General features: G+C 43.5%; 1 protein-coding gene across 1 annotated transcript in view; it reads right to left on the reverse strand.

Moving 5' to 3' along the window:
• ERGIC1 (endoplasmic reticulum-golgi intermediate compartment 1) overlaps positions 1 to 13,767 on the reverse strand; it is a 102,455-nt gene extending 88,688 nt beyond the window's left edge. Inside the window, exon 1 of the mRNA XM_077823881.1 lies at positions 13,653 to 13,767. Coding sequence (XP_077680007.1) covers positions 13,653 to 13,672 — 20 coding nt within the window. The 5' untranslated portion in view covers positions 13,673 to 13,767. The remainder of the gene's footprint in view (positions 1 to 13,652) is intronic.
• Positions 13,768 to 14,091: the final 324 nt, after the last annotated feature.

Consider the following 14,091-nt stretch of genomic DNA (forward strand, 5'->3'; position numbering starts at 1 on the left):
CAAGTTCCAATACGAACTGGAAAATTCAGGGAGGTGGAGGGTTTAATGTAGTTTTAAAAACAGATAAGGTTGGGACTGCCACAAGACAAGTCACCTACACAATACACACACTCCTGCCACCTCACCACTTCTCATCAGTGCTCCTCTGATGTCCCTCCCGCCCTTCCTCTTTAACCTGATAGCTCTTTGCACTTTTAGATCCAAGGGTAAAGGACAGGAATAGATTTCTCTGCCAGCCAGTTCCCCCTCTTAATTCTGATCCCAAAGACATTCTGAAACAGAGAAAGTTTCTCAAACAAGGATGAGTACTGAGAACAAGCTAATGAGGTTAACATTATATAGGATTGGCACATTCTGTTTTAATGCAGACAGTACATTCATACAAGTAGAGCCCGTACATAACTGGACTGTAAGGGAACAGGGAGGAGAGGACATCAAAAACACTCTTGGCAGGAGTGTGGGTGCTTACATAGTATGGTGGTACCTAGATTGCAGTGTCATAACCTGCACCCACTGCCTATCTTCATACAGAACTCCTAGAACAGTGGTCACCAACCGGTGGATTGTGATCTCCGGCGGCACAGCGGGGCTGCTGCTAAGACAGGCTCCCTGCCTCCCACGGCCCCACGCCACTCCTGAAAGTGGCCAGCGCAGTCCTGGGGGCGGGAGGGCAGGAGTCTCCTTTCGCATGCTCCTCCTGCCTGCAAGCACTGCCCCCACAGCTCCCACTGGCCGGGAACAGGGAGCTGTGGCCAATGGGAACTGCGGGGGTGGTGCCTGCAGAGACAGGCAGCGCACAGAGCCATGTGCCACCCGCCTCCCCCCAGGAAGCACAGGAGCGCATTGGCCCCTTCCAGGAGTGGCGTGGAGCCAGGGTAGGCAAGGACCCTGCCCTAGCGGCAGCCATGCTGCACCACCAACTGGAAGCCGCTGGCAGTAAGTGCTGCTTGGTGGGAGGCCGCACCCCAACCCCCAGCTCCCTCCCAGAGCCAGAACCCCAAACCTCCTCCTGCACCCAAACCCCAGCCCTGAGCTCCCTCCCAGAGCCAGCACCCCAACCCCCTGCCCAGTCCTGACCCCCCGCCCAGAGCCAGCACGCTGTACCCTCTTCTGCACCCCAACATTCTGCTCCAGCCCAGAGCCCCCTCGTACACCCGTAACCCCCTGCCCCAGGCTCAGCCCAGAGCCCCCTCCCACACTGCGAACCCCTCAGCTCCAGCCCAGAGCCCGCACCCCCTCCCAAACCCCTACCCCAGCCCAATGAAAGTGAGTGAGGGTGGGGGAGAGCGAGTGGGGGGGTGGAGTGAGTGAGGCAGGGATTTGGAGAAGGGGCAAGGGCCTCAGGGAAGGGGCGGGGTAGATCTTGGGGTGCCCTTAAATTCAAAAAAAGTGATCTTGGGCATAAAAAGGTTGGAGACCACTGTCCTAGAGGCATCTGCCTATAGAAAAAAATATATATAAAGAAAACCAAACAAGTTACTTTTAGAACAAAGGTACATTTACCCCCACTTGAATGCTTCAATAAGAGGATGCAAAAAGCTAAGAAAATTCTGTTCCTTTGTTGAATTGACTTCTTTGCCAAGAACCTAGTTCTCCTACCCCTGCTCCTCCCATCAGTCATGCTATTCTGTATTATGCCTTATTAGCCAACTATATTCTGTTATGAGTTTGGCAATCTTGGTCCGCAAGTGCTTGTGTGGGTTGCTCTCCATCCTCCAGGAATATCAAATAAATCACTGTCATTGAAATGTGCCAACAGAACAAACTGCTTCAGAGAATGGAAAGAATGGAAAAGAGAGAGCTAAGAAGAAGCAGTAGAACACATACTTTTCCTTTGAAATTGTATATCAGGCACAACTACATTTCAGTGGAAATTAGGAGGGAGACAGTATTTCTAGACCGAGAGAGACTTAGCTGTGGATTTGTGCCAAGGAGTGATTTTTTTTTTCTTTTAGACAGTGAGAATAAAATGCCAAAATGAAGGATAGCAGAGTGTGAGGGAGAGATTTTTTTTTTTTTTTAGATAAAGTGAGCAAACCACACCTTGCTTCATCAAAAAAAGAGAAAAATGTAATGAAGAAAAAATGTCCAAATAAGGGGACTGGTATTTAAAAGGAACCAAACCCACTGCTGGACTGAAAGCAAGAAAGAACGTAATTCTGAATGAAGCAATTAACACAACCAACAGGCAGGATGTCCAGTTGGTCTTTAGGAGCCAAGACTAAAAGTCATTAGACTCAACTGCTGTCCTGCACTCTACAATGCCATGAAACAAAATCTGATCAAGTAAAGAAAGCATCAGAATCATACTAGAACTGAAAACATGTTAAGTGTGGTACATAGCTGTTGCTAGTACTAACCTCACACGGTTTTCCTGAACAGTGAAGGACAGTATTTTGTCAGGATAATGGAAAGTGTGGGGGATGCCAAGAGGTGAGGAAGATAGAGGAACAGTCACTTGTTGATGTGGTTTGGACCTCCATGGTTTTCAGAGAAACCATGCTCCACTCAAGGAGACGATGATTTCGCCACCCCAAGCAGGGAAACTGCTAGAGCTCTGCTATCTATAACTGATTATGCTCCTACTGTACAAGTACTGTGAGAATTTCAAATGAAAAGTGCTCTGCAAGTAATATGTCCCTTTCAGAGATCGGGTAACTGAGGCACAGAAAGGTTACATTCTTTGCCCAAGGCCACAAAGAGCTGACTGAGTCAGGAATGAGTCCCGGGAGTCCAGACACCTTGTCCCAAGGACTAGACAATGCCGCCTCACTGTATACACCCTGTGACACATGGCCAGGGAGGGCTAAGCAGACTAATTGACCCAGGTTCAACCTTTAGAGACATTTTAGAAAAGTATGTAAATGGTAATCAGGGCCATTCCATGTTAGATAGGCTAGAACTTTAAAATTCAAACCTATATTGTTAGAGAATTAGAGGGGATACTAATTGTATGTGTTTAGTTATCTTATTAGATGTTAACCATGTAAACAGACAGTTCCTGTCTATTACTATAGCTATTGATTCAAAGATCAAAGGGAATATTAACATTTAGATGAATCTTGGGTGAAATAATGTCACTGTATATATGTCTCTTTAAAGTTTGTGATAAATGGCTTAATGGATAAATTGCCTTATGTTAATTTGTGTAGCTAATTACCATTGATGCTTAGGAAATTGGTCTACTTCTGAGTCTCTATGATTGCCTAATGTTCGTCTAAGGAATGTATGGTCAAGAGGCCACTAGAAAACTGTATAAACGACTCTTGGGACCTGATCCTTTCATCTCCGATCTGCTTGATATTTTATGCAGGGGAAGCTTGAGTTGTAAAACTGAGATCTACAGTCCAATCTGGATTGCATTGAATATGAACATTGGACTTATTTTGCAGCTACAAAGTTCTTCATCTCTACTATAAAACTGATCTCAGAATGGTACTCATGTCTGTTTGTATACTGATCTTTTAATCAATTCTCTCTCTCTTTTCTTTAATAAATTTTAGTGTAGTTAATAAGAATTCGCTGTAAGCGTGTATTTGAATAAGATCTGAAATATTCATTAACTTGGGAGGTAATGTGCCTGATCCTTTGAGATTGGTAGAACTTTCTTATATGATAAATAAGATTTTCAGTAATCCTCATCATATTTGACTTGGGTTTCTGGGTGGAGGCCTAAGGCTGGGTTGCTTTAAGGGAACTGTGTTTTGGCTTCTGGGTAACCAGTAAGGTATTACAAAAGCTGTTTTGAGGCTAGCGTGGTGTATCTAAGTACTGGAATGACCACCAACTTTGGGGATTGTCTGCCCCATTCTTTGCAGTTTGCCCTAATTAAGTAACCTCAGTGTGGTTCCCGTGGGACCCCGGCCACACACCCAAAGCACTGAAGAGTCCCCCTACGTTCCTAAAGTAAAATGGGACAATATTGTACAGACAAATATCATTCCTAATACACTAGATTTCAGGCCACAATACGCTCCTTTTTCCAGGGACACCAAGATGGCTCCAAATATTTTCTGGCTGCTGGTATATCAAGCAGCATCTCATAACTATCCTGTGACAAAGCTCAAAAGGTGCAGCTGCCAGATAAGGTTCTCTTATCTGCTGCTCTCTTCCCTTCCGGACCAATTAGAATTTAAATTCCCTAGCACCCTTCTATGATCTTTGTATTCTTTTCCAATTACAGAGGATTCATCTCAGTAACCAACCATTTGAACTGACATGAACAAATTCAGCTGGACCATCTTTTACGTCCTTAAAAGGCTTAGTTGGGGCCAGTATTGCGGTCCCAGCTTACCTACCGGAAAAGAAAGATTTGATAGTTATCTAGGATCCCAATTTCACTATGGCCTCCCCACAAAATCCATAAAATCTCCAATTTATTCTCCTGCACCTGCTGTGCTACAGTCATCCATTGAAGCCAACGGAATATTAAGAGTTGTAGTTCAGTAACATTCCCCATCTGAGCCATTGCTTGTCTGCTATGGAGCATTTATTACAGCAATGTTTCTGTCACAAACTTTTTACTGCATCAAGAACAGCCAGGGTTAAAAAAAATTTAGGTGAAACATACCACTAAGACTTCCGCTTACTGTGTTCAAACCCTGTAAGGTGCACAGGCAGTGGGAGTACCTTTGATTTCCTTTTGAAACTGATTGTATTACCACAGGATTAGCTCAGATCAGACAGCATCTGGCTTTCAGTGCGGTTCCTGTTTCTGGCCCAGTTTCCAAGAAAAGTTTACGAAGGAGCAAGGCACACTATCAAATGCCAGTGAGGGAGACGAGACAGTTACATCTTATAATTTGGATGGGACTTAAATCAATGCTCTCCAACAAGGCTAAATCTTATGACAGTCCACAGGCCCAGTTCTAATCTGTGAAGTTACTCCCAATTTACACCAAACATCAGTATCAATGCCCAAGACTTCACCCTGGTTAGGAAACATGGTTACAGTCAGATCTACACTACAAGTTGCAACAATGTTTTAGCAGGATCCCCAAAAGTATTTTACCTGGAGCATGGATCGGCCTATGGGCAGATGGCAGGGAGAAGGGGGGCAAATGACTTTGGTCGAAGTCTCACTATTTCAAACTAAAATTGAAGAGAGGTATGAGAAAGTGGATTTGTTATGTTACCTTAACATGGATTTGTGCCCGTTACAAAGCGTTCATTTGTTATAAATGTCAAATCTGTATTTCTGACTCCTTGTGGTTTTTCCTGATAAAAGTTTAAGATATGCTTCATTAAAGAAGATTTTTCTTAAATGCTACAACAACCTGCAAAAGCAGTTCAAAAGCTGCCACCTTTTTAATCACACTCTATCCAACTGAAGTCTCTCTTTACAATGGGTATTTTCAGTCACTGAAAAGCAGAGTTACTAGCCAGTTAACTCTGATTTCAGAGCACTGATCACTATCCACACTTTCAAGAGTTTAGAAAACTGCTTTAGGACATGGGAAATTTTGTAGTGTGGATGGGGGAAAAGATTATTATTTCAACCAGCCTTTTGCAGACTAAGTTTTCCCTGCTTTTGGGCTCAACACAGGATTAACTGGATGAAGTTCTGGGACTTCTGTCATACAGGAGGTCAGACTGATCTAATGGCTCCTTCTGGCCTTAAAAATCTATGAATCTTTTCAATAGGTATGTACATATGTTTTACACTCAAGCTCTCTCAGCTTCCACTACCCTTGGTTAATTCATGCAATGTTGCTACAATCCTGTGCACAATATCTGATGCAACTGTTTGCAAGTCAATGAACTATGATGTCACAAAGTGAAGATTGTGGCTTCAATGAACGAACTAAGAAAGACAACTATCTTGGTAAAGTGAAGTCAAGAAGAAACAAGTCAAAGCTAACTGAAGCTTAATATTTTTCTTCTGTCTTTGGAGTAAAAACCTTGCACTTGAGCAATTAGATTTTAGAAGGAACAGAGGGGCTATTAAGGATACCTGAAAGTAAAATAGTATTTATATATGGATACATGGATACATATAATCACATTACCTATGGCACAAGCTTCACTAAAGTTCTTGACACTTCTAGAGCTTCTGCACATCCCAATACTTCCTCAGCTTCTTGCATGTCTAGTTAACTCCTGAGATTCTACAGTAATTCCCCCCCAAAGACATCTTGTTTATTTTAAACAAACTTGGGGGCAAGCCAGTATCCCGATTGATACCAAACTGTGGCAATTACATACGATTCCCGCGTCAGGTGCATTTGGAGAGGTTGTGTGTCACTCTACACTGTGCCGTATCACTGGTGAACACATACCCCTTTCCACCCTGGCGGTGACTGTGTTATAACATAAAAAAATATGGAATGACAGGTATTGTGTAAACAAGTGCTTAGTTATCACTTTACAGCTAATAAAAATGCAGCTCTCTCTGGAGTGTAAAGCAGCAGCTATTTAACAGCACAGAGCAACACTACAATTTTTACTTATGCATGCATAAATTAGGCCACAGAGTGAAGAGTACACCACCCAGCTGAATCATATACAAGAGTCCATGGAGGACCTTTACCAATTCTGCTGAATAAAGGCATGGTATGAACATCAAGAATTATTGTCACTAAAGTTAATGTCCCAATTCACATAATTTTACTATAGGGCACATACCAAGGTTTGCACACTGTGATTCTAAAGCAAAAAAATAAGCCCAACACATCTCATCAGGAAAAAGCCATGCAAGTGGAAAGCTGGCATTAATTCCCCACCCTTACAGAAACACACACCCACTGCTACCTAGCACCAGCACTTTATATTCTACACAAAGGGCACCCAGAGCTTGTTTGAAAAAGTGTTTTTGCCAAATGAACTACCACTGTACATTAATGCAGCTAGTTAAACAACATACAACAAGAGCAAACAGACAGATTGATAAAAAGCAAACTACTACTGGGCCATCAGCAATGCAGACTCATTTGAGTCCCTACCAAGCACCTTGGAGATTCCAAATTGAAACTATCGATCAAATATGTACATTTCCATTAGGCATTTGATATGGATCTGGAAATAGTGATGCGTCATTTAGTCAGGAACTCTACTCAAAAACATACAAATGGTGAATTTATAGAAAAGGAGATATGGAAAAGATGTTCTCCCAACTAACCAGCATTTTGAGTGTCACATCAGGATTTCGAGTTGCAAATCTTATGAATCTGTCAAAGAAAAAAAGAGTCAGGAACGAAAGTTGTGTGTGTCTTCTTTAAAAGTTTGAGGACTGAAAAAAAAAAAAACCACACTTTTTTCCTGGGGCTCACAAGTAAATGCAGAAGTTCTTTATGGAATCATAGAATTCAGAAGAGAAATTTTGTAAGATTTTAGAGTAGTCAATAATCTGTCAGTTTGAAGCCAGTTTTTAATGGGTAGACACGGAGAGAAAAAGGGCAACATAACACTGCCCTATAGTTCCTGCTGCAGTCTGCTTCACCAGCTTCTCTAATACTCCAGGCTGTGTAATTCAAGCATTACTTTGTCCATTAGCCATCACAATGGATGAGTTTAAGCTAAAAAAAACCCCCAAACAAACACATATATGCTTTACCCTCCACTAAAAGCAACACGGTTGAAAGCATGTCAGCTTCAATTAGAGATGGTCCTACTCGCTCAGGAAAGACAAATAAGAACTGAAACAAACATTTGCCCATCCCCCAACAAAAAGTATGTTTTAAGGTGTGGATTACAATAGTCATCCCTGGGACAGCCTCCTTTCAAAAAAAAAAAAAAAAAAGTTTATTACAGTTGTGCTTAGGGGCCAACTGAGAATAGGGCTCCATTGTGCTAGGCTCCATACCAACGGAATAAGAGACAACTCCTGCCACTGAGCACTTCCAGTCTAAGGCCAGGCCTACACTAGAAACTTCTGCTAGTACACTATAGTCATTTTGGTTGAGTGTCACTTTTTTTATACTGCCAAAAGCCCTGGGGTAGATACAGTCATACTTGTACACAAATGCTTTTGTCAGTACAGCTCATTTTGCTCAGGAAACTGGGATAAGCTATACAGGCAAAAAAATATTTGTTGTCACTATAAGCTGCATCTACACTGGGAAGGTTTGCCGATATAGCTATACAGGTAAAGGCAAACCTTTTCTAGTGTACACTAGGCTTTATCATTTAAATCTAAATCCCCTCTAAGCCTGGCTCCTTCCCCATGCCTCTGAAACCTGTGCCCAATGTACTGGTGAGCTCTATTATTCTACTCACATCATCAAGCAATAAAAAAAAAACAGCAAAATTATTAAATGATGGGAAGTAAGTTCTGAATTGCTCCATTAGCTATAAATGGTGATTTACTATCCAATGCCGGAATAGCACAGCACTGGGATCTATTAGCACATAACTTCGGAATTGCCCACAGTTAAAACAAGATCTTAGTTACAGTTACTTTAGTTTATACTTGCTCGCAGGCTGAATAACAGCAGTTTAATGGTCCTGAAAGAATTCAAAAGCCTCTGTGGCTACTCCACAGCCAACTGTAACTAGCTTTGAAATGAGAACTGCCAGACACAGTCAGCCACAAGGACAACAATAATACATGTGGCAAAGTTTCTCTCTCCACCTTGTTACCCAGTTTCCAATACACAGACACTGTTCAATGACCTGTTCATTGTACTGAGAATTATGAAGAACATTTATAATTCTAGGGTCTCTTTCCTCTCAGAGATACTGCTCTCTGCTGAAGCAAGGTCTAGCAAGCAGTTACATCATGCATCAGACACATTTTTGCCACACAATCCTCATTCAAGATGGGCCAAAGTTACAGTTTAACTTACGCATGCTTCTAACTTTCACACAAGTTGCACATGGTAGCAGGGCCGGATTAAGACCTTTAGAAGCCCTAAGCACTGAAAAGATTATGGTGCCCCCCAATATGTAATTCAAAATAAAAACAATACGATACCGTAAAATAAAATTTTATTTTTCGAAATCACACAAAACTTACATGTATGCTGAAATTAAAGTAGCTTCTTTCTAGATTTTCTGATTGCAAAATTTTGGATAAATTCATCGAAGCTGACTCGACGAAGCATGTCTGCTTCCATACACAATAGGGAAAGTGAATCAAGTCTGTCCTGACACATTGTTGTTCTCTGAGGGTTTTTTATTCTTTTCAGCTGAGAAAAAGAGCGTTCTGCGGAGCAGTTAGTAATCATCAATGTTAGAAAGATACGTAGTGGTTTGGAAATACACATTGTATTCCATCTTTCAATATTGTGTCATGAAGATCAATGTGACTGAATTTCATTTTTCCTGTTTCATGAAACTTTGCACGCATATAACAGTGGAACTGCCATACTTCTCCACAGAGATTCATGTTCAAGTCAACAGGGTATGAGTCAACTAGCTTTCGGGAACCTTGTGAATACTGTTCGTCAGATAAGTCCATATCGTTTAGAAAAGAAAATCTACTTGATACCTCTTTGTACACTTCATCTCTCCTCTTCGTATGAGCTTCAAGTGTATCGATTATAGCGTAGTAATTAGATATGAGAAATTTGTCTCTAGGATTCAATGCTACTTCTGTTGCACTGCTATCATTTGCTTGTTTTTTCCTGATTCACTTGAGGGACTGGGCTTCTTTGTAGTTAGTATCAGGCAAGATATCTTTTGATATGTCTTCAAATCTTTCGAAATCATTCCTCAAAGTGTGTAAGTGGTCTGCTAATGATTGACAGAGGTCTGCACATGTTTTCAAATCCAATTCTTTTTCCTGGAGAGCTTGACTTGTGTGAACAAAGTGTTGTAAAATTTCATTCCACATGGTCAACATGAATACAAACTCTAGTTCTTGCATCTTGTTTGCAATGGTTTCTGCCTCTTGTATAGTTTCTCCCTTTTGTGATTGGTCTTCAATTATACTTTCTAATGCATCCACAATCTTTGGGTAGGACTTCAGAATTGCACTTGTTGCCACTGCATGTGTCTCCCAGCGAGTATTATAAAGAGATTTCAACACACAATCATTGCCCAAATATGTTTTAAGAACTGTTTTTGAAATATCAAATTTTTGCAAAAAAAAAAATCTCTTTTTTTGGTGCTCCCTGCTTTGCTGGTGCCCTAAGCACGTGCTTAGTCTGCCTATTGGGTAATCCATCCCTGCGCGGTAGCATGCATGCACGCACAGGCACATGAAGGCAGCGTGGGTTCCTAGAAACATCTGCAGCTCCCCATAAAACCTGCAGCCCCAGTTGTTTGGCAACTGTAGTAGAAAGGGTGGTGTGGGATGAAGGTGTTCTGACATGAAAAACAGAGACCAGGGTAGGTGTGGAAACATTTGCATTTCATTTGTAGCCAAATATTGGCTGAGAGAATAAAAAGGCACCAAGGCTGTGCATTATTAGGATAAGATGTTTTGTCGGAAGGGCATATACCTAAATGGCATGTGCTTCAGTCTTAATACAGACCTAAAGTAGTATGCACCAGAGATTTCAACCTATAAAGTAAGGTCTTAATCGCTTACCTACTTCACAGATGGATTGCAGGGATTAGTCATTATGTATAAAATGCTGTGAAGATGAACAGCACTAGGTAAGTGCTCAAGTATTATTAAAACCCTAATGCCCTCTGGATGTTCATTCATTCTAATTTCAAGTGAACACATTTCATTATATTTTAAATTGAAATGAATTCAGTGTTCCTGAAAATGGACAGCTTGACAGCACAAGAGATAAAAGTTCTATTTATCCACAAACAGATACTGCACGGAGCAGGGCTACAGCACAAGCTTTCCCCTGACTCCTCTAGGAGTGAGGGTGTTCAGTCTTCATAGGCTCTTCAGTCTTTGGCCTCTCATGCGATTACTAGCATCTGTGACATGTATCCATGTCCACTAGTAGATGGATTGGGACTCACCAGCTCATTTTATATGCTGGTTGCTGAAAAGCTGTGAAAAGGCAAATTTTGGTCATTACTGATCTAGGAGATAGGAGCTACAGCCACAGCTTCTCACGACGATTTGCAGTCTTGGTCTCATCTCTATTCAGGGCAGCAAATACACGTTCCTTCATGTTTGGCTGGCCAAAAGGTTGTGTTTTTTTCCTGGCAGATGAAGACCTCACTCCATTCATACCTTTATCATCTCCAGTCCAGACTATTGCAATCCACTCTATCTAGAGCTACTCTGCAGGGCAACATAGTTCTTACAGAAGAGCGCTGTGTAGTTTGAAAATTTGTCCCTCACCAACAGAAGTTGGTCCAATAAAAGATATTACCTCACCCACCTTGTCTCTCTAGTATCCTGGGACCGACACGGCTGCAACACCGCATAGTTATATTTTGTCAGACATGACAATTAATTTCTGTACCAAAAAAATGGTATATCCCAGAACCCAGTAGTTTGAGACAATTTTATGATTGTCATCTTAGATGAAAGCTAAACAGGTTTTTTTTTTGTAGTTTACATTATGTAAGATGACACATTTAAAAAAAATCTATTTTTAGTCCTCTGGGTTGCCAAGAAACAAAGAATGCAAAGTTTATCTGTGATTTTGAAATCTCTCAAATATAGCTCTGAACCAACACCTCCAAATTCTGGGGAAGTTTGGATCAAACTTTATAACCCCAGGTTCATTTAATTTCTCTGCCTCATCCTGTTGTGAACCATCAGCCCTTTCCTTTATTTTAGTGAGCTTGTGTTTCCACCTGGGTTTTGAAACTTGGGAACAAGAGGAATTGCATTTATCAAGCCACCTGAAATACACTTCCCTCTCATACTATTATAGCAGTTGCTCCAGATCCCATTATAAGCCCTATTTTTCCACATACCTCTACTGTCTGCAAATAGAGGCCTCTGAGGTTTGAAATTGGCAGCCTATCTCCAAAGCTGAGGAATAATTCTACCACCAAGTTTCACGCAAATCAGACTGGGGCTTTGAAGCCACGGACCGCCCAAAATCCAGTATGAATCCAGTGAAATTGCATTGTTTCCAGCTAAGCAATACTCCACTGTGCTCATTCCACTAGAAGCAATTACCCACTGGAGCAATAGTGCCTCAAAGAACACAATGAAAATCCCACTGAACTGTATAAATAAGAGTCCTGATTTGGAGTTATGGTGGACAGAGAGAAAATGACAGTTTTGTTTGGGAGGGGTAAGGTACTGTAATGTTCCCAGTTCCTCCTAGCATCTCACCTCCTGAAACCAAAGGCATCCCAAAGAGGGCACAGATAAGATTCTATAGCTTCTTAGTTGGGAAGTATCATCTTAATTTTACATTTCCCAGTTCTCCAATGTTTACCGTGCATTTTTAATTGTAAGGGGCACATGAGGACACCTTAACTGCATATTTTCTGCTCTTCCAGTGCAAGTTTGGGGAATTAAAAACTCATGCTCAGGAAGAGCATGATGACTACAAGGAACTATTTTGCCATTGCAAACCTCATGTTAACCAAGTTTTTTAAATATGAATCTAAGTATCTATGAGGCTACATGAAGCATGCACGGCAACCTCATTTATAGGTCTGTGTCTCAAGACATAGGTTTGCTAACAGGAATGCAGGAGAGTACAGGTTGAGATGTCCATGCTATTTTGATTGATGAGAACGTCAATGCTGTCAGTAGCAACAACACACAAAGCTTTAGTTACATGTAGCCTTATCATAACAGGCAGCCCCCTAAAGAAGCTTTCGTACTTGGTAAGAGCATTATACTGGGAACAAAGACCTGTCAGTGCATCTCCCTGCAAGGAGAGGAAGAGAGGGCAGAGTGCTCAACTCAGCTCTTTTGTTATTGTTTGTGTCTAAAGTAATGAAACATCCCCTCCACCCAGCCAGTTTAGGAATCATGCATCATCAAACAAAGGGTTCTACCTCTCCCCCCAGCACACCCACATGACCTCAATGCTCTCTATAAAGATCCTCAACACCCACTTTACACAACATTATTACATAACAGCATTGTTGGAAGAACCTCCAACTTCCCATGCACCTTCCCTCTCAAAACCTAGTCCCCTTCCCCTGGCATCCTGCCCGCCCCCAGCCTCAGGGCGGCCTCCATACCCTCTCCCCAGACTGCTCTGCGGCTTGTGTTTCATTTCAGCCTGTGTGAGATCATAAGCAGTTTGAGTCAGGACTTTACCTTGTTTTTGCACAGCACTGGGCACATTTATGGTGTTATATAGTAACATGTTTTCTTACACAAAGATCACACCCCTGCCTGTGTTTCAGCGAGCGCTACCCAGTGCTTACGAGACACTCGCACAGGTTGCGCCCTGAACTAATGTACACGTGGGAAAAAGCTCGGCCGGGGGCGTTCAGCGTCCCCAGATGAGGCTAGGCCAGGTTTGGGTGCGGAACGGATACAACTGTGCACTGCACGCTACGAGGGAAGAACATCACCGAGCAACGGGGCACCAGCTCGGGGCGGAGGAGCAGCCCCCAGGTGCCGAGGGCTGCAAGGATCCTGTGACTCTTTTCTTCCCCCACTCCATGCACGGCTGGAGGGAAGGGGCTGCATCGACCCCTCCCGCAGCGCGGGACGCCTTGGCGGATATCGCCGCGGACAGCATGGGATGCTCCGGGTGTCCCCCTCCCGCGTGCACTAGAGGCCCTAGACCCCGGCCTCGCGCCGCGGTAAGGTCCGCGCGCAAGCAGCCCCCGGGGCCCCTCCCCGCGCGCGGGGGCGGGGGGCGCCCCGCACTCACCTCCTGAAGTCAAAGGGCATGTTGGTGGCGGGTGCGGCGCAGCCTCCGGCCCCTCCCCCGGCTCTCTCAGCCTCGCTCGTGCCGGCCCGGCTGCAGGGCCAGGAAGTGATGGGCCGCGAACCGCGTCCCCATTGGGCGGCCGGCACCGGCCACCCCAGCCGCTTCCGCCGCCGAGTTAAAGGGCCAGGAGAGGCCAGGCGGCGCGGCCGGTTCCGGGCCTGGAGGAGCCGCTGCCTGGCCTTGGGCTGGCACTCAGGAGAGCTGGCTGTGCCACTGCCCTGCTGGGGGACCCTGGGCAAGGGCCTCCCTCTCTGTGCCTCTGCCGGAACCCTCTCCTCTTCGTGTGTACAGGCTGTGAGCTCTTCGGGGTAAGCATTGCGTGTTTGTACAGCGCCTAGCACAGGGGGCCTGACCCCGCTAGGGGCCTTTCAGCCCAAAC

This window comes from Eretmochelys imbricata, chromosome 8 (genome assembly GCF_965152235.1).
Source record: "Eretmochelys imbricata isolate rEreImb1 chromosome 8, rEreImb1.hap1, whole genome shotgun sequence".
Classification (NCBI taxonomy): domain Eukaryota; kingdom Metazoa; phylum Chordata; order Testudines; family Cheloniidae; genus Eretmochelys; species Eretmochelys imbricata.